Source organism: Sorex fumeus, unplaced genomic scaffold (assembly GCF_029834395.1).
Source record: "Sorex fumeus unplaced genomic scaffold, SorFum_2.1 ptg000042l, whole genome shotgun sequence".
NCBI classification, from domain to species: Eukaryota; Metazoa; Chordata; class Mammalia; order Eulipotyphla; family Soricidae; genus Sorex; species Sorex fumeus.
In genome coordinates this window covers 2578983-2604024 of record NW_026606099.1, presented here as the reverse complement: position 1 = coordinate 2604024, position 25042 = coordinate 2578983, and the positions used below count along the sequence as shown (strand labels likewise).

At 45.0% G+C, this 25042-nt stretch overlaps 1 protein-coding gene across 1 annotated transcript in view; it reads right to left on the bottom strand.

Annotated features, from left to right (window-relative positions):
* Positions 1-25042, bottom strand: part of TLN2 (talin 2) — a 175290-nt gene that overhangs the window by 94107 nt on the left and 56141 nt on the right. Inside the window, exons 16-25 of the mRNA XM_056120009.1 lie at positions 24855-24953; positions 20037-20204; positions 18133-18427; positions 14747-14913; positions 11777-11905; positions 10449-10562; positions 8472-8585; positions 3437-3571; positions 2246-2374; positions 977-1079 (exon numbers count right to left, since the gene is read on the bottom strand). Of these exons, the coding sequence (XP_055975984.1) occupies positions 977-1079; positions 2246-2374; positions 3437-3571; positions 8472-8585; positions 10449-10562; positions 11777-11905; positions 14747-14913; positions 18133-18427; positions 20037-20204; positions 24855-24953 (1453 nt within the window). The remainder of the gene's footprint in view (positions 1-976; positions 1080-2245; positions 2375-3436; positions 3572-8471; positions 8586-10448; positions 10563-11776; positions 11906-14746; positions 14914-18132; positions 18428-20036; positions 20205-24854; positions 24954-25042) is intronic.

Here is a 25042-nt window from a genome sequence, read left to right as displayed (position 1 = left end):
CACCCTCAATACTCTTCCAGCAGAGTAACATCCTCACATACTCTCCCAGCAGAGTCATGCTCTCCCATACTCTCCCAGAAGAGTAACGTCCTACCATAGTTTCCCAGCAGAGTGATACCCTCATATATTCTCCCAACAGAGTAACACTGTCTCATATTCTCCAAGCAGAGCAACTCTCTCACATACTCTCCCAGTAGAGTAATGTTGTTCCATACCCTCCCAGCAGAATAATTTCCTCCCATGTTCTCCCAGCAGAGTAATTCTCTCACACTCTCCCAGTAGTGTGGTGTAGTTATAGGAATGGTTCTGTGGAAACAGCTATTGGAAACAGCTCTACTAAAGGGTTGCCTATGTCATAGATACGTTATCTCAACAATAAAAAAAACCAGAATTTTGCAACTGTATTCAGTTTGCTTCTTGATGGCTTCCCTGTCCCTGGGGCCCCTTAGTCTGGTTTATTGGAACTTACCAGTAACCATTCATCTCTCTCTTCCAAAACCTTCATGGCATCTTATTTTCTGTCATTTCCTCTCATTCTCTGTACCTTTTGGGTGACGTACTCAGGGCTCACCCATGGAGGTGATCGGGTGTAACATCTGCAGAGCCGGAGGATGAAAGCCAGGCCAGCAACATGCATGGCAAGTGCCTTTCCTGCTGTGCCTTCTCTCTGGCCCTTAGTTTAATTTTATTCTTTCACTTTAATGGACTTCATAACGCATATACTAATAATCCCTAAGTCTTACCCCTGATTCCTCACGGTTGGTGATGCACAGCTTTGGGACTGTGCTTTCTAAGTCTTTGTATATTTTTTATCAAGGCTAGTAATAAATACCTTAAAAATGCGTATGTGGAAAATGCCTTTAAAATGCATATTAAACTATTAGGAAAAACAAATCAGATCAAAGCACACCACTGCCAGCTCCACACCCCAGAGTGACATGTACCTGCCAGGGGAAGGAGTGCACTGCCTACTCACCTGTGTAGTGCTCGTTGCCTTGGGCAGCGCATGTCAGCAGCTGCGCCATGGAGGAGCCCACAGCTTTTGACGTGCTTCCCAGGTCCTGTGCACACTTCTCCAGCTGAAAGAAGAGTCACAGGTTACAGCCTAGAAGAAGAAGCTGTCACATTTAAAGAAGGCAGCTCCTAAGGGTTTAGATGACAGCCTCCACTGGGGTTAGAGGAGAAAGAAGCCAAGCTCCAGCATAAACAAATCTGAGTCCATTCTTGCTCTATGTTCCTTCCTCAGTACTAGTGATGAGAAACTAGGTAGTTACTAAACCTCTCGCAATACTTGGTTTCCTGAGGAGATCATCATCTCTGGCTCTGATTGTTTTCAAACAATCGATGAAGGTACTCAACAAATGGTAGCGATTAGTATTATATCTCCAGAAGCAAATTTACAAAGTCTGCAAAAGTTCCTGAGTGAGAATTAGTTATGCCTTGGCAGGAAGTGGGCAGCAATCCAGCTGTACCACCTTCCTGGCATGGAGGACCATTAACATCATTCAATTTGATCACTATCCTTTGAGGAATTCTAACCAGAAGGAAATGCAATAGTGAAAAAGGTTTGGAATGGAAAATGCAATAAGGAAAATGAGAAAAGTCATGAACAATGTGTCATCCTGCTTTGTAAACAAAATAAATAATTTACAGAACAAAGTCAATAAAGGCCTAAGATACAGATAATTATTTGATTACTAAGCAAGTACAACATTTTGGAAGAGAACTTCCAGACATACAGTGAAAATGCAGAAATGCTTGAACAAACATAGTCGTGAGGAAACTCAAAGAAACTATCTTCCTGATGCTTTTTTTATAGTGTTTCAGTTCATTCAACCTAAAGTGCCTGGCCAATGTTCTCAAAGACATGCACTAATAAAATGTTTCATAAAACCATGACTGCACAGATATTCTGTGTTTATAAACCCACTGCCACACATCTCATGGATAAGGAGCACCTGATAAGGAGTTCATGACAGCACAGTGATAACTGGTGGCTCTAGAAGCCAGAACTTAGCTCCAATTCCAGTGTGTGCAGCTGCTGTGGATTCATTATTATTATTTTAGAAAAAGCCACACACACAAGGAAAAGAGAAGCAAGGTTTTGCATGAAGATATTTGAAATGCCGAACATTGACTTCTCCTCCCTCCCCTCCACTCCCCTTCCCCCTATCACCACCACCAAACCCAACCTCCAAAATGCCTCCACCAGGTCACAAAGGCAGAGGCATTTGTTTCCTCTTACTGTTTCCCCTGGTAGTGGCTTCAGCTGACTCTCCACTGAGGCCATCTTGGCGTCCTGTAGCTCACTCTTGAGTGTCTGCACTGTGCTCAAAGCAGAATCGATCTCCATGGGACCACAAGCTTCATGAGCCTGCCGAGAGAGTTAGGAATATGTGAATACAGCCTGATCAAGAAAGTGCTCCCAAGTACTTTACAATGTACCAAAGGCCTTTCTGGGTGTCCCCAGTGGTTCTCCAAGTATAGCAATAGGAAGTAAGGAAAGAATGTGTTTCCTACAATGCTTTATCCTTCCTTCATGCTCTGAACCTTGTTTCTACTTTTCCTAAATGGTCAACTGTATGCATTTCACAACTGGATCAGCAAAGCCTCCTGGAAGCTATTTTTATTTAAATGGCATTTTCCTCTCAGACTAACCTCACCTCCTGGAAATGTTATCTGGGTTTCGGAGACATGGACCTTTAGAAAGCTGAAAGGACTTTCTAAAAATTGGGTATCATCTAAACCTCCAGACATTTTGATTTGGTGAGTACACAAAGTATTCAAATCAGCTTCTAATATCTTTCTTTGCTTGCATATAAAGGGCCTACATTTGTACTCTAAGGGGGAACAATGAATGCCTGCTAAAATTCATGTTAATACCATACAATACAGAGAGACCCTGAGATGGGGGATAATTGCAGAGACAGAAGCTCATTAGTCTGTTATTAAATATTGAATTTAGGGGACTGCTTCCAAGTAAGACATGAAAACCTTCCAGGGGAAAATAATAATATATATGCTGCTACATAATTTACTCTTTGGGATAAGATAATTCCTGATGGGGCCACTTGGTGTGGTCTATTAGTGGCATCACACTGACACCCTCTTTGCACTATGTAAGTCTCTCGATGCTTGATGCAGGCAAGAGAGGATGAGAAGCAGCCACCTGTACCAGGAAGGTGACAGCTAAGGACATAGTTACTGAGAGTGGCAGGAGTCAATCTGTGGCTCTTTTGTGGTCTTGCAAATGGGATGTCACCCCTAGCAAGAAGCCACTTTGTAAAGCCCTCAGTGGCTTCAGGACATGGTAGTGGTGAGGAATGAACAGCTCCATGCCTGCTCTGCCATGTGAAGGCCCTGGGTGAAGCCTTGGGAGAGCAGCTGTGAGGAATTAGCCCATGTTGAGCCGTCACCCGAAGGGATGAAGACTTGCCTTCTGCGAGGCGGTTCGCAGCTCTGCCAAGCTGGTGGCCAGGTTCTTGGCGCATTGGCTCAGTTGCATGGCTGCAGCCTGGTCACTCACTGTGGGCACCGCGGCCTTGGCAGATGCCACCATCTTGCTTCCAGGCTGTAAAGAAGAGGATCAGGAAATAGTAAGGCTCAGGGCAGACACTAGAGAGCAGAGACTCCTCAGCAATGCCACAGTCAGTCTGAACTCACTTTGCTCTAAATATTAGAGCCACCTACATTCATCCTGAGACTTTTGGCCCCAACCTAATTCTCAAAGGCAGAGTACTGGAGGAGGCAGAACTAAGATAACAGTTTAAACTTGAACTTAGGTAACTGAAAACACATACAGGTCCAGTGATAGGAGAATAGCAAAACACAGAGTAGAACCATGTGCTAAGACACTAATACTCAGAGCACAATGCTCATGAAAAACGGACTGCACACAATGAACTGCAATTTGAAAGATGTATGCATACACATGCATGTGTATGTGTGTGCGTGTGTATGTGGGAATAAGTGTGTGTGTGTATAACTGTGTGTATGTGTGATGTATTGTTGAAATGTAAAAAACAATGTATCAAAATGTTATGTATTTTGTAACAGGCACTTAAGAAAAGAACCAAAGAAAGTGCCACTAGTTTGCTCTCTCTCAGGTGTGTGACTGCTGGTGACCCGTTCCCATGCCTGCGCCCCAGCCTGCTACCCAGACCCAAACCCTCCCAGCATCCCAGGGCCTCCATCCTGCCCACCCTCACCCCTCTAGCACTACTAGCTTGCTCTCTCTCTCAGGTGTGTGACCCCCAGCTGGTGCCTCATCTACAGTGGGTCAGGGGGTGTAGCTTCCATGGCAGGGAGAACAGTGGCCACTCATGCAGCTGCAGTTATTTCCCCCTTTCTCAGAACTCTGGACTCACACTTCATTACCTAATTCTGTGGAGAACATCTTGGCTATCTCAAACACAATAGGCCAATAGTCCACTAGTCTATCCCAATTTCACCCAAATACCAGTGAACACAAGAAGCTGTACAAGTCTAATATAAAAGAACACATCCTCCGAAGCTTCACTAGAGACCTCACATAAGTCGCAGAGGAGCACTTGAGAGGAAGGTGGTATACTAGAAGGGCATAAAGGCGACCACCATCGACTGAGCTCATCCATAATCCTTTCTCGCAGCAAGAGGGGAATACTGATAGTGAAGTGGAAGGTGCTACCTCGATACTACCACCACAACATGAATAAATAGCACAAATCCCCATCATGAGGAGGAGATAAAGAAAAGAATTCAGAAGCCTCAACAGGGATTACCCACAAATATGATCTTTCCGATAAAGAATTCAGAGATGAAATGTTGAAGATGTTCAATGAACTCAATGAAACGGTGGAAGAGACATCCAGTAAATTAAAGGAGGACATGAAAGAAACAGTGGAATGGACAGCCAAGAAAATACAGGAAGAAATGAGAGTAGAAATAAGAAAGCTACAAACAGAAGTGTCACGAATAAAGGATTTGGTAGATGAAATAAAAATCTCAGTGGATGCCCTCAACAGTAGAATGGCTACAGTCAAAGACAGAATCAGTGAGCTTTCAAGCTCTTCAGATGAGCTGCAGAAAGCTTACAGGAAGAAATCATACTCCTAAATGCATATGCACCCAATGAGGAACCAGCTAAACACTTAAAACAATTGTTAACAGATTTTTAAGGAAGATATTGTTAGTAACATAATAATAGTTGGAGATTTCAACATGGCTTAACCACCTCTGGATATATCAACAAAATTAAAAGTCAGCCAGGAAACACTGGCATTGAAGAAAGAAATAGAAGAGAGAGGGCTAATAGATCTATACAGGGCTTTACATCTCCCCAAAAGAATACTCATTCTGTTCCAGTGCACAAGAAATATTTTCCAAAATAGACCACGTGCTGGGTCACAGAACATACCTCAATAGAATCAGGAAGATAGAAATTGTATCAACTATCTTTTCGGACCACGATGCACTGAAGATAGAAGTTAATCACATACAGATGCGGAGAACCAAATCAAACACCTGGAAGTTAGACAACTCAACGTCGAACAACGAGTGGGTCAGTACGGAAATCAAGGAAGAAATTGAAAGATATCTGGAAACAAATGAGAATGAAGACACAAGATACCAGAACTTGTGGGATGTAGCTAAAGCCATGTTAAGGGGAAAATTTATAGCTCTGCAAGCATTTCTCACGAAGGAAGAAAGGGAACACATAAATAACTCTACTTCACAGCTCAAGATCTTAGAAAAGGACCAACAAAAGGTGCCCCAACCAGGCAGAAGGAAAGAAATAATAAAACTTGGAGCAGAAATTAACAATATGAAAACCCAAAAAACAACCCGAAAGATCAATGAAACCAAGATGTGATTCTTTGATAAAATAAACAAGATAAACCATTAGCAAGATTCACAAAGAAAGAGAGAGAACCCTAATAAACTGAATCAGAAATGAAAAGGGGTATATCACAACAGAAACCAAAGAAATTCAAAAGATCATCAGAGACTACTTTGAAAGTCTGTATGCCATGAAACAAGAGAACATAGGAGAAATGGATAAATTCCTGGATTCCTATAATGTCCTAAGGCTGAACCAAGAAGATTTGGAATACTTGAATAGACCTATCACTATCAAGGATATTGAAACTGTAATCAAAAGTCTTCCCCAAAACAAAAGCCCAGGTCCAGATTAATTCACTAGTGAATTCTTCCAAACATTGAAAGAGGACCTATTGCCAGTTTTTCTCAAGCTTTTCCAGGAAACTGAAGAAACAAAAACTCTCCCAAACAGTTTCTATGAAGCACATATCACCTTAATACCAAAAGTAAGCAGAGACACCACATAAAGGAAAATTACAGGTTGATATCCCTGATGAACATGGATATGAAGATCCTCAACAAAATATTAGCAAATAGAATCCAACAACTCATCAGAAAGATCATACACCATGACCAAGTGGGATTCATTCTGGGGATGCAAGGATGGTTTAACATTCAGAAATAAATCAATATAATCCATCATATCAACAAAAGAAAAGATAAAAACCATATGATATATCAATAGATGCAGAGAAAGCATTTGACAAAATCCAGCATCTGTTTATGATGAAAACTCTCACCAAAATGGGTGTTGAAGGAAATTTCCTTAATATAGTCAAAAACATCTACCACAAGCCTCCGGCAAGCATTATCCTCAATGGAAAAAACTAAGAGCTTTCCCTCTAGATCAGAGACAAGACAAGGATGTAACTGATATTGGCGGAATGTGGAGAGAAAGGGACTCTCCTCACTGCTGGTGGGAATGCTGAATGGTTCAGGCCGTTTGTAAAACAGTATGGACGTTTTACAAAAAATAAGAAATTAAGCTTCCATTTGATCCAGCAATACCACTTCTGGGAATATTTCCAGGAGATACAAAAAAGTATAGTAGAAATGACATCTGCACTTTTATGTTCACTGCAGCACTGTTTGCAAAAGCCAGAATCTGGAAAAAACCCAAGTGCCCGAGACTATATAACTGGCTAAAGAAACTTTGGTACATCTACACAATGGAGTACTATGCAGCTGTTAGAAAAGCTGAAGTCATGAAATTTTCATATAAGTGGATCAACATGGAGAGAATCATGCTAAATGAAATGAGTCAGAAAGAGAGGGACAGTCATAGAAGGACTGCACTTATTTGTGGAATATAAAGTAACAGAATGGAAATCGAACACCGAAGAATAGTGGAGATAAGGACCAGGAGGGTTGCTTCACAGCTTGGAAGCCAGCCTCACATGCTGGGGGAAAAGGCAGCTCAGATAGAGAAGGGACCACCAAGTAAAGGGTGCTTGAGGGCCTGCTAGGGATAGGAGATGTGAGCTGAAAGTAGACTACAGACCGAGCATGATGATCACTTAATACCTATCTTGCAAACCACAACACCCAAAAGGAGAGAGGGAGTAAAAGGGAGTGCACTTGCCTCAGAGGCACGGGGGTGGGGGTAGGGCAGGTTGTAGGAGGGATACTGGGAACATTGGTGGTGGAGAATGGGCACTGGTGGAGGGATGGGTACTCAATCATTGTATGACTGATATGTGAGCACAAAAGTTTGTAAGTCTGTAACTGTACAACTAATAAAAATTAAAAAAACAACTCAAAAAAAAAAACCCAAAGAGCTAAGAAACACAAGGATCCTGTAATTCCAGTTTATACTAGAAACAGACAAGATAATCATCTAATTACATAAATGGAAGAAAGTGTGTCAACAATAGAGATTCTCATACATAGTTGGCCTAGCACCCCTTTTCAGAAAAAAATATCTCAGTGCCCCCTGCCCCGAGAAATCTATCTCTAAGTGAACAACAACAACAAAAACGCACCCCTCAGGCTCCTATGCCCCATGTGTACCAGGGGGCATACCACTCACTTTGAGAAACTCTGGTCTCCAAGTGAACAAGAAGTATGAAGAGATTTAGATACAGGTAGGCAAATGGGGGGTAGTTCCTCCCACAACTCAAAAGTCTCATTTTTATTTACCCTCTCTTAAGTGGAATCTACCCTCATCCCACTGATATTGACAAGACTCATTATCTGAACAATTGTGACTGGAACTCTCTATACCTTTGTCGAAGAAATGGCCATCTTTTTGGATCCACAGTCTGTGTGAATGGCTATACTGGGCACCTCGAAACCTGCAGAGTCCAAAGTCATGCCCAGTGCTGGGCTGTTCATTGAAAGGGGTAGCTCACTCCAGCTCTCTTGTGTGGAAGAAGAGGACAGAGGACATGCCCCGGGAACAGAGACGAGGTGCTATCTCCAGAGCTATAGCTCAGTCCATGGCATTTGGCCTTGCCAGACTACATCAAGCTCTCTTGACACCAGTGAGATAAACAGGAGGGCTTGAGGGGTTCCTGCTTCAGAGCTGGGGGTTGTGGGATTTGTGACTCATCTTTTATCTCTAAGGGCAAAGGTTGGGTTTCAGTGCATACAGGTGAGTGCTTCTGTGTTACCTGCAGGAAGTTTTGACTGGAAACAATGAGAGCCAGCTGGGCACTAAGGTCTTCTGCTTGGGTCTGGCTGCCCCGGACTCCTTGAACCAGTTGAGGGATGTGATCAGCCACAGCCTAGAGAAAGTGAAGGAAATGACAGCTGAGTACACCCGGCAAAGTAGGTGACTTCTGGGGTGCCTGTCCTCCATCATGGCTTTACACATGTCATTACCCACACCAAATGCTAACCCAGCACCTCTGCAGGCTGTTTCTTCCCACAGAAGTCAGACTCCAGCACACGATAGCCCTGTGAAATGGGACAATGAGGCATGAAATCAAGTATTCTCTGGCTCTGCTGGCATGGAGGGTTGCAGATGGAGGTTCATTCTGTACATTTTTCTGCACAGCTGTACCCCCTGAGAAGTCTGGTAAGTGCAATCCCCCCTGCCCTTGCTGATCACTGCTGCAAACCACTAAAAGCAAACAACTCCCCTCAAAGGAGTGTGGGTTCAGAAAACACAGCTTCCCAACACTGCACTGCAGCCCTGGAGCTTTTGTTTTTCTGTCACTCATGCAGGACTCAGAAGTATATGGTTCTGTCATGGTCAGAGGCCAAGACCTGGAGCCTGGGACAGAGACGGCATACAATCTATTCCACTGTTCCAGCTACACCCCCCCAAAAGCTTTTCCACTAGAACACACTCACTGTTTCAGGAGGCTGCTGGACTCTAACTTTCCTGAAAGTAGAACCTGTATGGATAATTTTGTGCACTGTTCCCATAGGTGAGAATCACTTCTGAGGAGTGATTAATAGAGAGGTTAGACAGTTGCTCAGACCAAGTGCAAGCAAGTATCTCTTCAGAGCCACAGACAAGCCATATACACCTTCTGGAGACTTCAGTCAAGATGATGCCAACACATGGGCAGAGGTTACTTAAGTCTCTGTGTGTGTATGTGTGTGTGTGCACGGGACTATAGTGTGAATAACATCATGCAGACATCTCCTGAGAGGGCGTGTGCCCTGGGCCTACAGACAAGTTGCCAACGATATTCACTGAGCCCTTCTCAGCTGTCATCTTTGACACATGGCCAGGCCCATGTCTCCAAAGAACGAAAAGGCCACAAAGAAAGCAGCAGATCATAGCCCTGAGCCAAAGAGGTTGAGTCAGCTCTCACGGAGGACTCAGGTAAAATCAAAATAAAGCAAAGATCTCATGCCAAGGCCTAACTTTTACAGAGAGAAAGACCTGAGGTTCCAATACTTCACTGCTCTCTGAGCCCTACAATGACCATTGTTCTCAGTCTATCCCTAGGAAGGAAGCAGGAAAGACAAAGGAAGGAAGGATGGAAGGAAAGAAGGGAGGGAGGGAGGGAGGGAGGAAGATAGGCAGAAGAAGGGAGAGAAAGAAATAAAGGAGAAAGAAAAAAGCAAGAAAGAAAGAGAAAAAGAAATAAGAGAAAGGAAAGAAAAAAGGAGAAAAGAAAGAGAGAGAGAAAGAAAGAAAGAAGGAAAGAAAGAAAGAAAGAAAGAAAGGGAAGGAAGGAAGGAAGAAAGAAAGAGAAAAAGAAATAAGAGAAAGGAAAGAAAAAAGGAGAAAGGAAAGAAAGAAAGAGAGAGAAAGAAAGAAGGAAAGAAAGAAAGAAAGAAAGAAAGGGAAGGAAGGAAGGAAGGAAGGAAGGAAGGAAGGAAGGAAGGAAGGAAGGAAGGAAGGCTGGCTTCCTTTCTTCCTTGAAGAAAGAAAGGAAGAAAGAAGAATCTAGACAACGGGAAGACAGTGCTGGAAAACATACTCTCCTTTCAAACACAGGCTGTGTGCAATAGACAAAAACCAGACATATGTGAATGTGTGCGATGTCCACACCTGGAAAGCGGGGGCCGGAACAAACTGGATTAGGGGACCGGATGATCTGTTTTAACTGAATTTCCAGGCTGCTTGGGGATCTAACTCTCTCCCGGTAATATCTCAGCGTGCTGGCTCTCTGCCAGCCTCACCTCACCTTGCAGCTCTGGACCAGCTGCTGCTGAGCTGCAGGGTTCTTGTTGGACACAGCCGCATTCTGGGAGGCGGCGATGGTCTGGGTGGCAGCAGCTGCTGCCTGCTTAGCTGCCACCTGCAGAGGAGAGAGAGGAGGGAAAGCAGGTTTGGCTGTGGCCTCTCCTACCAGACATATACACATATGCACAAGCATCATAAAGACAGATATGCACGCACACAGGCATGCACACACATGCTCGCACACTCATACAAACTCTCACACATGTGCACACACTTGAACGCAGTATTGGTTACTTTCCTACAATAAAGGGGCAGCACTGGGCACCCACAGCTGTGGGATATCCAGGTACACCAAACACCACCATTAAAGAGCAACATGACCCCAAACTAAGAGTGTTTTGTCCCCTTCCCTGTGGATGGGTAGTGAAGACAGGCACATTGGAAGGTTCTGAAAAAAACAAAGGCTATTTCCAAGACCATGGTGGGACTGATATGAAGTAGCAAGAGTAAACAAGATTTGGGGATTCTCCCTCAAGAGGCAGTGCCCAGGGGCTGGTGGCTTATAATTTCTCACAACCTACAGGAAGCCCTGGTCCAGACAAGTTCAGACTTTTCCAGTGGGAAACTTCTTGTGTCCACTCTCCTCCCCCTTTTCAAAAGAGCTGGTTTTACCCCAAATCCAGCCTGTCCAGAGAGGGGTTCCTCCTGGGGCAGACAGGGCTGGGCAATAAGCCGAGGATGATGCACAGATCTTCCGGTGCTTCTGGGAGTATCGCTTATTTTCTTACCTCACTCGTGCCTACAGCTCGATTCATTTGATTTGTCTCAAAATAAATTATTAGAAAAATGACAGGACTATGTTTAATTTTTCCTTCTATACTTCTACATCCAAGTTTGAGTCAACTCTACACCTTCAGGAGCTGCATGTTTTAAGTCTACAGTTCTGAGAGAGTCATGATATATATATATATATATATATATATATATATATATATATATATATGCTAACAGTCTTCTGGATGTACCAGAATAAAAATAACACTGGCTCTTCCTAAAAAAAATTCTATTCAATAACGCCAAACTCTAAAATAATTTTGGTTCTCTGACACCAGGAACCAAAGCAATTTTTCAAACCATGTCAACATGCCTAAAGCATTGTACCCAAATGTACAATAAACCTAAACCAATTTTCAAATGGTTCCTAAGCCTTTAAACTGACATCCTTCTTGATTTAGCTTTGTTTCTCTGGGTACTGCCTTGTTAATTCAATTTTTTTTAAAGAGCTCTTTCTGATAAGAAAGGGACACATGAAACCAGTGTTTTGCTGACCTCTAGGCGGTTGACGATTTTTTTCTTGATGGCATTCTGGGCAGCAGCATTGGTGGCCACCCGCAAACCCTCTGCGGCTTCTCTCAGCCTCTGCTGCTGGGCCTCATTCTCTGGATTAGCTGCAGCACCCTGAGAAGAAGAAAAGGAGGATTTCAAGAGGTCCAAGGGGCAACATGCCACAAACACTAAATTCATGACTTTGATTTTATTTTTTCCTAGTGCCAGAAAACATCTAGAAGACAGAGCTAAACTCTCTAAGTACCGTCTTTATGAAAACAGGGCTTCCTATATCTGCCAGGGGGGTCTGGAAAGTACATCCTTAAGCACCAGAACCCAATGGTCACAATGAAATACATGAGACCATGGCCTTGCTTGTCCATGCGCAATAAGTGAGGCTCAGAAGCCATGGTTTAAAGGATTCTGACCCACTGCTTATCTACCCCAGATCTCACAGGGACAGTTTTATTTTAATTAGCACCACAGATATAAGGCAGAGGTGAGAGTTTCTAACAGTGCTGGTGGATGTGAGTGAGTGAGGCTCTGACTTCAGCACAAAGGTGGAGGGAGTCAAGGTAATAGGAAGCCTTGCAAAGGGGCAAGAAGGAAATGACAAAAATCACATTCCCAGAGGACCAGGTTGGAGGCACATTGAGCAGAGCTGGCGGGCAGCTGGACTGAGTGAATGGAAAACACCCAGTCCCCCCAGTCACCCACTCCCTCTGTAGCTGCTAGTGTCTTACAAACACTCAAGGACTTTATTGAAGACAAGGGTTTCTTGGTCAGAAAGGGCCAAGAAAAGAAAGCATTTTTCATCACAACAACTCAGCCAAGACTTAACCTCCATTCCACTTGCCAACAAAGCAGTAATCAAAGTGGTTTTGATTTTTTGGTCACAGATTCTGGATATTCATATGTAGAGATGAACATGCTTCATTCTACAAACAACTTTTGGTTAATTTTGGGGGCCACACCCAGTGACAATCTGGGGCCACTCCTAGAGGTGCCAGGGAAACTGGTGGGGATCGAACTTTGGGCTTCTGCTGGAGGAACATGAGCTTGATCCTTTGAACCTCTACAAGCATTTTATTTATTTTCATTTTTTAAAATTTTCAGCTTTTTTGGGTCTCACTCATTGATGATGCTCAGGGGCTAGTCCTGGTTCTGCACTCAGGAATTACACCTGGCAGTGCTCAGAGAACCATATGGGTTGCCACGAATCAAACACAGGTTGGTTGAGTGCAAGGCAAACACCCTAGCTGCTGTTCTAGTGCTCTGCCCCCTTCTACAAGTACTTTAAAGCAGCACTATTTGCTCCTGGATCAAGTGAAGACAGTAAAAAGAAACACATCCATCATTAAAAAAAAAAGAAATTTTCTGTATGTCTGTGTTTTTTTAACGGCCAACTTGCCAACTTCACACTTTTACGAGCATCTGTTTATGCGAACTATTTAGAAGAAGCTCAGGGAATTTAGCTGAATGTGACAGTGAGAACACCTAAGATAGGATCATTTTGGCAATATTTGAAGAGAATGTTCTGTTCTTTCCAATTAGGACCTCTCTAAGTGGTCTGAAGTTTGTGTTTCTAGAAACTGAAAACCTTGATTTTTGCTTCTCATATGTGAAAGTATTGCAGGCAGAAAGATAGGAGGTCTGATCATGTATATTGGGAAAAAATGCTGTCTGGAACCTAAACAAGCCCAAAGGCATGAAGGAAGAAGCCCTCTGTGGAGCTGAAAAACCAGTGAGGTGCAGAATCCCAGCTCCAGAGCCTGGCTGGACCCCCTGGGAGGAGAGCCTCCAGCCTGGAACACAAGCTGTGCTAGAATACAAAGGACAGCCACTGCTCCAGGCTCACCCCCTTGGCAAGCACTCTAGCCCAGGACTTTGGGGTACACATTGGGAAAACCATATATAAACTTACTTGACAGAGGAAAAGCTTTTCCTGGCCCGCTTGACTGATTAAGATGTGAACTTTTTTTTTTAATTTAAATTTTATTGTGGGGCAATGAGATGTGAACTCTTTTTACTTTAGGGGATATATTCTTCATCTTGGAAATTCACTGCAGATCTACATGGGATGTTTACTTGCCCCTTCCACTCTGGAGAAGCCTGTATTCCCCCTCTCTCTCTCTCTCTCTCTCTCTCTCTCTCTCACTCTTGCTCTCTGTCTCTCGCTCTTGCTCTTCCTTCATTTGCCAAATAAACATGCCCCTTTTTATTTATCTCCTCCCGAAATTCTGTTTTGTGAGGGGAGGTGACAAACCTGGAAAGCCTTGGTAAGATTTAGGCCTGACTTTTCTTTCCTGCAAAGAGAATTCCTCACTCTAATTTGAGTTCACAGCTCTCAGAGTGACAGGGACTATTTCTCACACCAGACAGAACAAGTGGAACCCAGGTATGTCTGGATGACCACTGTGTGGGGCCGATAAGATGGGGGTCTGTATCATGAAGGGGCTTCTTTCAGACTCTCACCAGTCCAGGATTTCTCTAGATATGTCCCAGGGTGACCAAAGACAAAAGAAAGGATTAAGGTATCTAGCTTTCCCCAAGAACACCGCTGTCTCTTAACCTATATTCCAAGGCTTATAGAACATTTAAAACTACGACTGAATTAGAAGAACCAAGGAGCAGAAAGCATGCTCTAGGAACCTGCCTTCCCCTGAGAAGTCAAAGGGAAGGATTCTGGGAGAAAACCAGGCCAAGTGAGTTCCCTGGGAGTTTCCAAGCTTCAGCCCTTCTTTTGAGAAAGCAGTTGAAGATGAGTCTGTGCTAAATGCCTCACTGTCTATGGCTAAATCAGCACTGCTCCCCAGAACCCACATTCCTCTCTCCTCTACCGCAGGAACAAGATCAAACTCTATAAAGCTACACAGGTTTGAAAAAACCCACACACTTGGCCACCCATTCTGCACCTCCAAGGTGCCTTGCATAGTGAAACCCTTTCAATCAGACACATCTGCTGTCATATACCTTTGCAGCTTCCACCATGCGTGCCGTGGAGTCGGCCAGGAGTTTGGCAGCTGCCAAGAGCTTCTTGGAATTTTCCATGTCGATTTCAGCTTCTGCATCTGACCTCATGGCATTGACGAGGTCCGAGGTGGCCTGTGCCAGGACGCGGGCCTGGCGTACCATCTCACCTGGAGAGGGGGTGAAAGATGCTTGATCTGCTCTTGAAAACTTGAGCGAGACCTAGGGGCCTAGTAAAGTCTTGACTCTAGGTTTGTGTTAGAGGGACCAAGGGTAGGGAATCTCTTCGACCCTTTCCTAGGCAGAGCAGCCAAATTAAACCCAGATCTCCAAAGAGTTCCTAAGGCTGCCAGCACTGCATCTTCATTCAATCTTGAATCATGAGGGGCCAGGGCAACACAAATAAAGAGGGGTCTTCATAAAGAGTAGACAGGGAGAAAAAATTGAGGCCAGAACCTGGATAAGTGCTTAGTTAGAAAATACAATTTATCACACTTCAAGAACCACTAGCACAAAAAGATTTACTAAGAAACACTTGAGTAATGTGCACAGAAAACATGACTTTTCAATTTTGGATAAATGTGTGTGTTAGCTAACACCAGTTGAGTCAGATGACAGAAACTTCACTATTTTATTTGGCTTTCCCAAAATGAAGCACAGCTACCAGGCTCACGCTCAAGCTAAGATTTGCCTTGGCACAGCATTTTCCCTATCAATTTTCTCTAGGCTCACCCTTCTAGTCCCAGTGTTGATCTTGTCTTTCAGTAACCTATACCTGTGATTTTCTTGACATTTATCCCATGTTCTTTGGAAAATGGAGGGGATAACGGCATTCAAACTGCTCAAAATATGCTATTTCCCCCCACCTTCCCAACGGCACTTGAGAACACCAAAGCACCGTAGCATAAACTCTCATAAAAGATAGAGTTCAATTTAAGGTACCTCCAAGTAGAATCTGGGATAGTTGGGTGTTAGTGAAAAATAGTGAAATCCAAATAAAGTCTGCAGGTTCATAACTGGACTGTTACTGGTGCCAACCTCCTAGCTCCTATGGATGTGCACAGGCTATGGGGCATGTTGAAAATTGTGTGATATAACTCTGTGAATATAAATATCTTCCAAAATAAATAGCTTATTGGGAAAAAAGAACAAGAATATTTCCAAATGTGTGGAGCACTCCTACCTTCTTACATAATTGATCACATATATAAAAAAGCACAGATAATTCTCCTTTAAAAATCCATGCCAGAAAGTTCTGATTTGTGCTAACAGGGATGTAGAAAAAAAGAGACTCACACTGCTGCAGAGTTGCCAACTTTGAAAGTTTCTGGAAAGAATTTTCATGGACACATTTAAAATAGGGAATGTATAACTGAAACCCAAGCACAAAAATTTGCAAGTCTACAACTGTACCTCATGGTGTTTCACTAATAAAAATTTAAAAATATATATAGGGAATGTATATAGGAAGTGGTACAAAAAATCAGCAGATGTAAATTTACCTACTTTACTCTCAAAAGGAAATAGGTTTTTGTTTTGTTTTCACAAACATTCATCATAGTAGTAGCACTGTAGCACTGTCCTCCCGTTGTTCATCTATTCACTCGTGTGGGCACCAGTAATGTGTCCATTGTGAGATTTATTGTTACTGTTTTAGGCATATCAAATACATCACGGGTAGCTTGCCAGGCTTTGCTGTGTGGGCGAGATACTCTCGGTAGCTTGCCGGGCTCTCCGAGAGGGGTGGAGGAATTGAACACAGGTCAGCCATGTGCAAGGCAAACTCCCTACCCGCTATGCTATCGCTCCGGCCCACCATACTAGTACTTCTACAAAATCAAAACAAATAAGCAAAGAAAAAAACACAGAAATTGCATCCCTGTCCACTAAAAATTGGTTGACTAAATTATTTTTTTTCTGGACTCATGTAGTAGGTGACCACTAAAAAGATTAGTGTGCAGGTTGATAGAAAAAAATAATTTAGAGTATTTGAGATGGAAAAGGTTTGTAAATTAACAAGTTATATTTCCATTTTCATTCATTCTGTTCATGTTGTGTTATGCTGTATATACATGTTGTAGCCATGTTTCCTAAACCACAGTAAGAAAAAGACCGTGAAAAGAGGGGAAATTTTTTGGACATTAATAGGTTGCTGGTTATGGAGACTTAAGAGACACTAGTGATGAGTGTGATTTGTAGAGCTGGGGGTTGACCCCAGCACCTCACACATGCAGGGCATGTGCCCTCCCTCTGAGTCACTTCCCCCACCTGAGGAAGACCATTCTGAGTAGACAAAAAAGTGCTCTTTATCTGCGTGTTTCCTGTAGATTATGATGTCTGACATCTTAAAACACCTTGTTTGGTTTGGGTTTTGGTTTTGGGACCACACCCAGAGATGTTCAGGGCTTACTCTTGGCTAGCTTGGGGGATCCTATTGGGTGCGAGGGATCAAACCTGGGTCGACTGCACGCAAGGCAAGAACCCTACCTGTCTTATGTTCACTCTGCTCCCATAAAATACCTTCTGGTTGCAGTGCTGCCCTGCTGAAAGTAGCAGGTTCTGAGAAACAGTCAAGCCTTCAGTCAGGAGTTGAGTGGATCAGAGCCCCACCTCCTCTGTTTGGTTCCACCACTCCAGAAGCCAATATTTTTCTATCTTATCACCTCAAACACACACACTGTCACTGTCCTCCCATTGTTCATCGATTTGCTCAAGCGGGCCCAGTAACATCTCCATTGTGAGACTCGTTACTGTGTTTGGCATATCGAATACGTCACAGGTAGCTTGCCAGGCTTTGCCGTGCGGGCGAGATACTCTCGATAGCTTTCCAGGCTCTCTGAGATGGGCAAAGGAATCAAAATTGGGTCGGCCATGTTGGCTGTGTGCAAGGCAAACGCCCTACCCATTGTGCTATCGCTCCAGCCCAACACACACAAGTACTGAGGATTCAGAGCCAGAGCACAGTGCCTATAGAAATCATTCTGAGTCACCACTCTGGAGATGTTCACTCTGTCCTGCCTGGCCTTTCCCAGGGAGATCCCAATCAAGCTCATGACCTCTGCCCTCCGTTTAGCCCTGTCTTCTGCTCCCAAGTATGCCCCGCGAGCCAGGCAGTGACTCCTCTCTGGGACCAGTGAGTCTAACAGTTTCTCCTCATTGTTCATCCCCGGGCGGTTGCATCAGTTCTTCTCTGCCTACATAGGGGTTACTCTCAGGTTAGATGGGACAACTGCCCATTGGTGATGAAGCCTTGTCCATGTGTGGACACCATCCCAGGAATCTCCCTGCTGTCCCAGCCTCGGGAGCTCTGATGGGAGCCGACTGCCTGCCCTGGCGGCAGGTACCCATCAGCCTTGAGCAGCAGAACTGCCCCCGGCGCAGCCTCTCACCAGCGTCGCCCATGGAGCTGAAGATGCTCTCGGTGACACACATGATGGTGTCCGTGGCCTGGTCGTAGCGGCCGATGGGCTCCCCGCGGCTGGCGAACTGGCGCACGTGCTGCAGGAGGTCGTGCAGGGCCTGGCTGACCACGCTGGCCGCTGCGCTGACCTGCTGCAGCAGCTCCCGGTCATCGGTGGCCGCCTGGCAGGCCCGCACGCAGCTCTCCACTGAGCGGTCCACGAGCTTCCCCGCCTCCACCAGCTGCTCCTGGCACACTGGGGAGCTGATGGTGGGACTCACCACCTAGAGTGAACGAGAGGGCCCTGGGAAGTGCGAGTTCCAGGGGTTTGGGCATGCCCCCCACTCCACCCCGAGGTCCACTCTGCTCTAGGCTTCAGTCTTTCTTTGAACAGCCGGGCAGTGGGTGAACACTGCAGAGGTGTCTAACACTGGGAGGAAAAGGACTATTGTGAAGAGGAGACAGCAGCAGAGGCCTCCAGCATAAGGCCTCAGCTCTGCTTTGGGATAGCACGCCCATCCATTTAAGTGCTGTGTGACAATCTAGCCTACTGAAAGACATTTTGGGATTTCGTCAACTGTACTTCCTGCCTTTGGGAACTCTGAAATGCACCGTCTGACCTGGGAAAAGAAGTGGGTGGCTGCAACTTGAATGGGACTGGAGGAGCTCATGTTTCAGTGAAGTGACTTAGAAGAGGAAAGACTAATACTGAATGATCTTAACTCTTCTGTGGAGGAAAAAAACAGGACAAGAGATCACAGGGCATCAAAGGGGGAGCCCTAGGTTTCCCTGGTCTCTGAATTACAGAAATTGGGATGCAAAGAAATCTAGGGGGTGGGGGATAAGAAGAGGTGGAGGGGGAGGTACTGGGACAGAGGGCAGACCCCTGGCACATGAGTTGGGTAGAACTGTGGCATATCTACATATTTGAACCACAAAACCATCAGGATTGGAAACAGGAGATCCAAACCACAACAGTTGAACTGAAAAAATGTGCCTGTTGAGAGGGAAGGCTGTGGGGTGGGAGGGAACCTGGGGACACTCTTGGAGGGAAGTGGACACTAGTAGATTGGTGCTGGAACAATGTGTGCCTGAATATGTATTATGAATTGTAAATCACAGTGCCTTAGTACATTTTTTAAAAGAAGGTAACATGATGAACTATATTTCCTGCTCCAGAGTCATGTGTCTCTTCAAAGAACAGGGATTTACTAATTATCCACGGGCACTAGGAGAGGGCACAAGACAAACCGGGGGCCACAGAACCACACTGAATGATGCTGCAAAGCCTCCCCGGGGCAGGAAGGGCAGGCTGAACCATGTCACAGGTCTATGTGGGTGCTATGCTAGAGATTCACTGTAGCAGACGCTTGGGAGAAGTGGGAATTGGAGGCGTGTCAGGGCCCCAGCTCTGCCCCAAACTAACATGGAAGATCTCAGTTTCCTCTTCAGAAAACTGAGGGTAATGACGTTTCGTGAGGGCAAGTGTGGACAATGAAAGGATCCCTGGCTCCCTCCAATCAACACCTTACAGGGCAGAAATGACCCTAGGGCAGATGCCACCACTTATTTCTGGGTTCACATACCCTGTGTGCCACCCAAGGTCAGGCTTCCGGGATTCAGCTCTAAATAAAACCCATTGAGAAGTCTCATAAGGGACAGGCCTACATGGAAGTGTAGGTATGCAGAAATGACAGCTGTGCACAGAAGTACCCCTTTGCCCAAGGGCCTGAGCAATGAACACACACTGGATGCAGAAATGGGCAGCTAAGTGTGATGAAGCCAAAGGGAGACCCAGAAATCTGGTCCAAATCTCTGAGCTCTTCAGCATGTCCCCCAGATGGCAGGAAGGCACAACACTGTAGGAAGGACAGGGGGTTCCAGTTGGCTCACCTTGGCACATGCCACAAGTTGTGAGGTAGAGAGGGCACACTGGGTGGCTGCCGCAATGACCCTGTTCTGCAGGACTGTGTCTTCCACCGCCTGTGCCACGTTCTTGGCCTTGAGCACCAGCATGGCAGCAGCATTGGCTACAGCTTTGGCCAAACTCATCAGAACATCCTGAGAAAAAAGGAAGCCAGAAACTAGTCATGATCACCCTGCACATCCAGGAAACAAAAGCTGGCACCTGCTGAAACCTTTCCAAGAATCCTTTTGACCTCTTCCCTGGCTGCTTTCAATGAACAGTTTTCCACTTATGTTTCTGAAGTGGCTTATCCTTAGAGACGATTAGAGCAGGAGGCCTTCATGCTAATGCAGTGTCCTGCACCTTTATTATGTAGCTCAGGCTGAAATCTAAGCTAAATTCATCCGAGGCCAGGGTTTTTATCCTGACCACAGACTCACATCCAGGCATTTCTCCCACACGGTGAGTCTGGACCATGTCTCTCCCCAGTATGGTTGGTGTGGCGGAGGCAGAGAAGCAGAAAGTATACCTAGATGCCAAAAATGCAATGTGCTGGAGAAAGGACATAATTCAGGATCTCCAAGTCATAGTGCCTCACAGTAACTTGGAAATTTATCTTTTGGATTTCTACCAGGTACAGGGATTGGCACATTGGAAAGGTAGCCACGTTTCTGCCTGCAGAGGGCAGTGTTGGGCGGGCTCAGACAAGACCTACAGCTCAAGCACCACAGATTGCTCTGATTACCAGTCACCTCTTGGATCAGAATTAAGTTAGGATAGAAATGGAAATACATAAATAAACAAGCTACAAGACAACCTCACGGAAGATGCAAGGATCTCTAAGTCTTTAAAGATTAGCTTATGCTTCAACTCAACAAAAAAAAGGTGCTCTGCTTGCAAGGTGGAGAGGCTTTGATCTAGCCCCATCACTCATCCATGGAATGCAAAAAATAATCACTGTCACATTTCATTTTCTTCTTGGCTTTGAAATACATCCGTTGCTTATTTGTTTTTCAAATGCCTTCCCAAACATAGAAGCTATTTTGATTTAGAACTAACATGTCAAGGCTTTCTCCTGGAAGAAATGTGGTCAGAAGTCTTTATTAATTCATCAGATAATGAAAAGCATGCTTGATTCCGAATGCTAATGGCACCCCGCAGAGTTTTCACAACAAGATATTTTATGGGAAGATATATTGGAAAGAGTGTTGAGATAATTTTTTTCACAGAGCAAAGATTATGCTCTCCAAGCACATCAGAAATGCGAAGTGCACCCCATCAGCCAACTGTAAAAGGAACAGAGATGAAACTGTCTTACAGGAATAGGTCAATCTGTCTTGGATGTGCATTAGACACTCCAGGCAAATCAAAGGCTAGGGAGCCCAATGCTGAAGATACCTTCATGGTCTGCCTTATCTTTTTTTTTCTACCATGTAGAAATCACTTCCAAGACTGAGTTCATGGACACCCACCTCAATGTTCAGTGAAAGTCAAACTTGAACATCATATATTATTGGGGGGCAATAATTTGGGGGTACAACCAGCTGCACTTTGGGGCTACTCTGGCATGTGCCCAAGGGGGTGTTTCCAACCTTTAGGGGTCCCCTTCAGGGGACCATGCAGTGCAAGTGACCAAGCCTGGGGCTCTGGCAGGCAGAGCATGAGCTCAGCCTTTTGAGCATCTCCCGAGCCCCTAAAAACAACTTTTTTAGTTTTTGGGCCACACCAAGTGGTGCCCAGGAATTACTCCTGGCTCTGCACCCAGGTGTCACTCTTGGTAGAACTTGGGGAATCACATGCAGTGCCAGGGATTGGACCTGGTCAAGTAGGCTACATGCAAGGCAAGCACCCTACCCACTGTACTATCACTCTAGCCCTAAAGAGAGTTTTTAAATAAACAGTTCTAAGTCAATCCCTTTACCCGACATAATTTCCTCTTTTCACATGGGGACCAATCTTTGGTCATGGAGTGTCATGATCATTATAAAGGACTTATTATATCTATGTTAAGAAATCCTGTTCCTCCTATGAATTTTGTTCTCCTAAGTAGAGTTGGAGAAAGCACATGGTCCTGCATTGGCAGTTACCCAAAGAGCTGTTGGCCTTTCCGACACCAGAAAGAAACAACCCTCTGTCAATTCTGGGAGCAGGGAATGTGATAAAAATGTGATTAAAAAAAACAACAAGGAAAGCTCCGTGAGACTATGGGAAGACTCAGAGGAGGAACAAGGAGGACCAGCAAAGTGGGAAGGCTGGAGTGGCAGGACGTGCAGCCTTGCCCTCCTGCTCTGCAGCTGACTCAGGTGCAGACTCTGGGAGTGATTGAATCCACTGAATCTGAGCTGCTCCCTGATAAACCAAGTGGCTGAGCAATGTAGGGAGCAAAATCTGTGATTCCACAAACAGAAAACCGTCAGGGGGAAAAGGGGAGTTGCAAAGGCACAAAGGTATCTGAGATATCTGAGGGCTCATTGGAGACTCCCTCAGCTCCCCATTATTTGGGGGCACTGGGCATACTTCTGAGGAAAGTGAGGGGACCCTTTCAAGACAATCAAGCCTCTCACTTACCCAACTCCTAGGCAGGTGTCTCCCTATAAAGACATTGCAGGGCCGGAGAGCTAGTACACAGAGGGTAGCTTGTCTCATACATGGCTGATCCAAGTTTGATCCCTGGCACCCCATATGGTCCCACAACCCCCAACAGGAGTAATCCCAGTGAGTACACAGCCAGGAATAAGCCCTGAGCATGGCCAGGTGTGATTCCAAAAACAAAACTTAAAGAAAAACTCAAAAGGACAGCGCTGCTTTGATATGGAAAGAAAAGTGAGAATGATACACAAGGCCAATTTGGAACTTGGCAAAGGGAAATCCAGGATTGGGGAACAATGAGCTTGGATTTAGGATGATACACTTCTATAGTCCTTAGTTATGCTGTCTATAGGTGGTCTTATTGACCACCCTACAGAGAATCACCTTCCAAAACATTCCTACAATTATGTGGCCTCTATTGTGCCATGACTATTCCTGCACCCAATGTCTTACTGCTCTGACAGATGTGAAGGGATCCATGACCCCAGCTAGCAAGGCTGTAGAGAGCACAGCACAAACAGAAGCCTCAGTGGACAGAGACATCATATCTCACGAGACACAGAACAGGGTGTGGAGTGTTCCTAGAAGCATCTTGTGGCCACAAAGTTTGGTCAAGACAATTGTCCTTCTGTGAAACAAGAAACCAGAAGTTTAGAGGAAATGGTCTGGTTTTTTTTTTTTCGCTTTTTTTTGAGGGGTCACACCCCGCGATGCTCAGGGGTTATTCCTGGCTCATGCACTCAGAAATTGCTTCTGGAGATGCTCAGGGGATCATAGGGGATGCTGGGAATCGAACCTGTGTCGGCCATGTTGGCTGCATGCAAGGCAAATGCCTTACCCGCTGTGCTATCACTCCAGCCCCTGGTCTGGTCCTTTTATTCTACATTGTGCAGTTTCTTGTGATTTTGACATTGTAGTTAGGAAAGGAAACTCACAGCTTGCACTGTGCCGCTCAGTTACAACGGATAGCTGGCAAAGATCAGACTGAGGAAAATGAGAAAAGGGAGTGGAGGACAGGTGCTCTGACAGACGTGAGAAGAGAAACTCCTCATAGTTGGAAGCTTGGCTCAGAGGCGGTGGTTCAGTATGGAGGACGCAGGGGAGGGGTGTGATCTGGCAGCTGTAGCTGAAACAGCATCTCCTGCTATCATGGTGGCAACAGGTGCTTGCCAGAGAGAGGACCAAGCACTGAAAAGAAGGTGACAGAAGTTTCTCTGCTAGATACGGGGCTCTGGAAGACCACAGACCCCTTTTGATACCCAGGGGAGCCTGTGTGAAGCGAGCTCAGCGGTCATGGCACAGGTTTCATATTCCACTTGGTGGAATCTGAGTCCATCACTTCAAGACTATTCCCGACTTGGTGATGGACTCAAGAACCAAGCCTCTGAAACCTGATCAATCAAGACCACAGAGGTCTGGACAGAGACAGAGGGTCATCAAAGGGTCTTCTCTGACTTTCCTCTTTACCATGCAGCCTTTCTCTCTCAGCTTTTTTTTTTAATTAAATACATTTTTTAATTTATCACTGTGAGATAGACTCTTACAAAGCTGTTTATGGTTAGGTTTCATTCATTCATACAGTGTTCCAACACCCATTCCTCCACCAGCATACATTTCCCAGCACCAATGTCCCTAGTTTTCTTCCAATCAACTCCTTCCCCCACTTCTCTCTCTCTTTCTCTCTTTTTCTCTCCCTCACTTGCTCACTCACTCTTTTGGGCATTATGATTTGCAATACAGATACTGAGAGCTTATCATGTATCTCCCCTTATCTATTTGTAACACTCAGTTCCTGTATAGAGTGATCATTTCCAACTATTACTATCATTTGGTTTTGGGCCACTGATTTTGGGCTGGAACTCAGGGATTACTCCTTCCTAGCTCTGTGCTCAGAGATCACTCCTGGCAGGACTTGGGGAGCCTGCTCTGATTCTGGGGACTGAATGGGGATCAGCGATATGCAAAGTAAGTGCCTTACCCCCGGGACGATCTCTCTAGCCCTGACTTCCCTCTTTAAAAGATGCTTCTTCAAGAGAGAAGAGAGTCTTTCATGTAAACAAACTCAAGTGAACACAAAAGACATCTCTCCCAGGAGAACCCACTTCAATACTATTCCCAACAACTCAAGGTTTGTCTGGTTCTTCACTCTCCCTGCTTGGATGCAGACCGTGCCATCCCCTCTGCCTTGCCAAGACTGTGGGCTGTACATGGCTTACTTGGAACCGCTCATCCGTCTCATTCTCTCCGATCTGCCTCAGAAGATCCCCGCTGGCTTGGCCAACACTTCCAGCAGCGGTCAGGACTGTCTGTCGAGGCTGTGGACAAAATATACACATGGGTGGAGGAAAGGAAAACTTCAATTCCTCCATAGTTTCATCCCATCCAGCAGTGAGGGAAGAAGAAG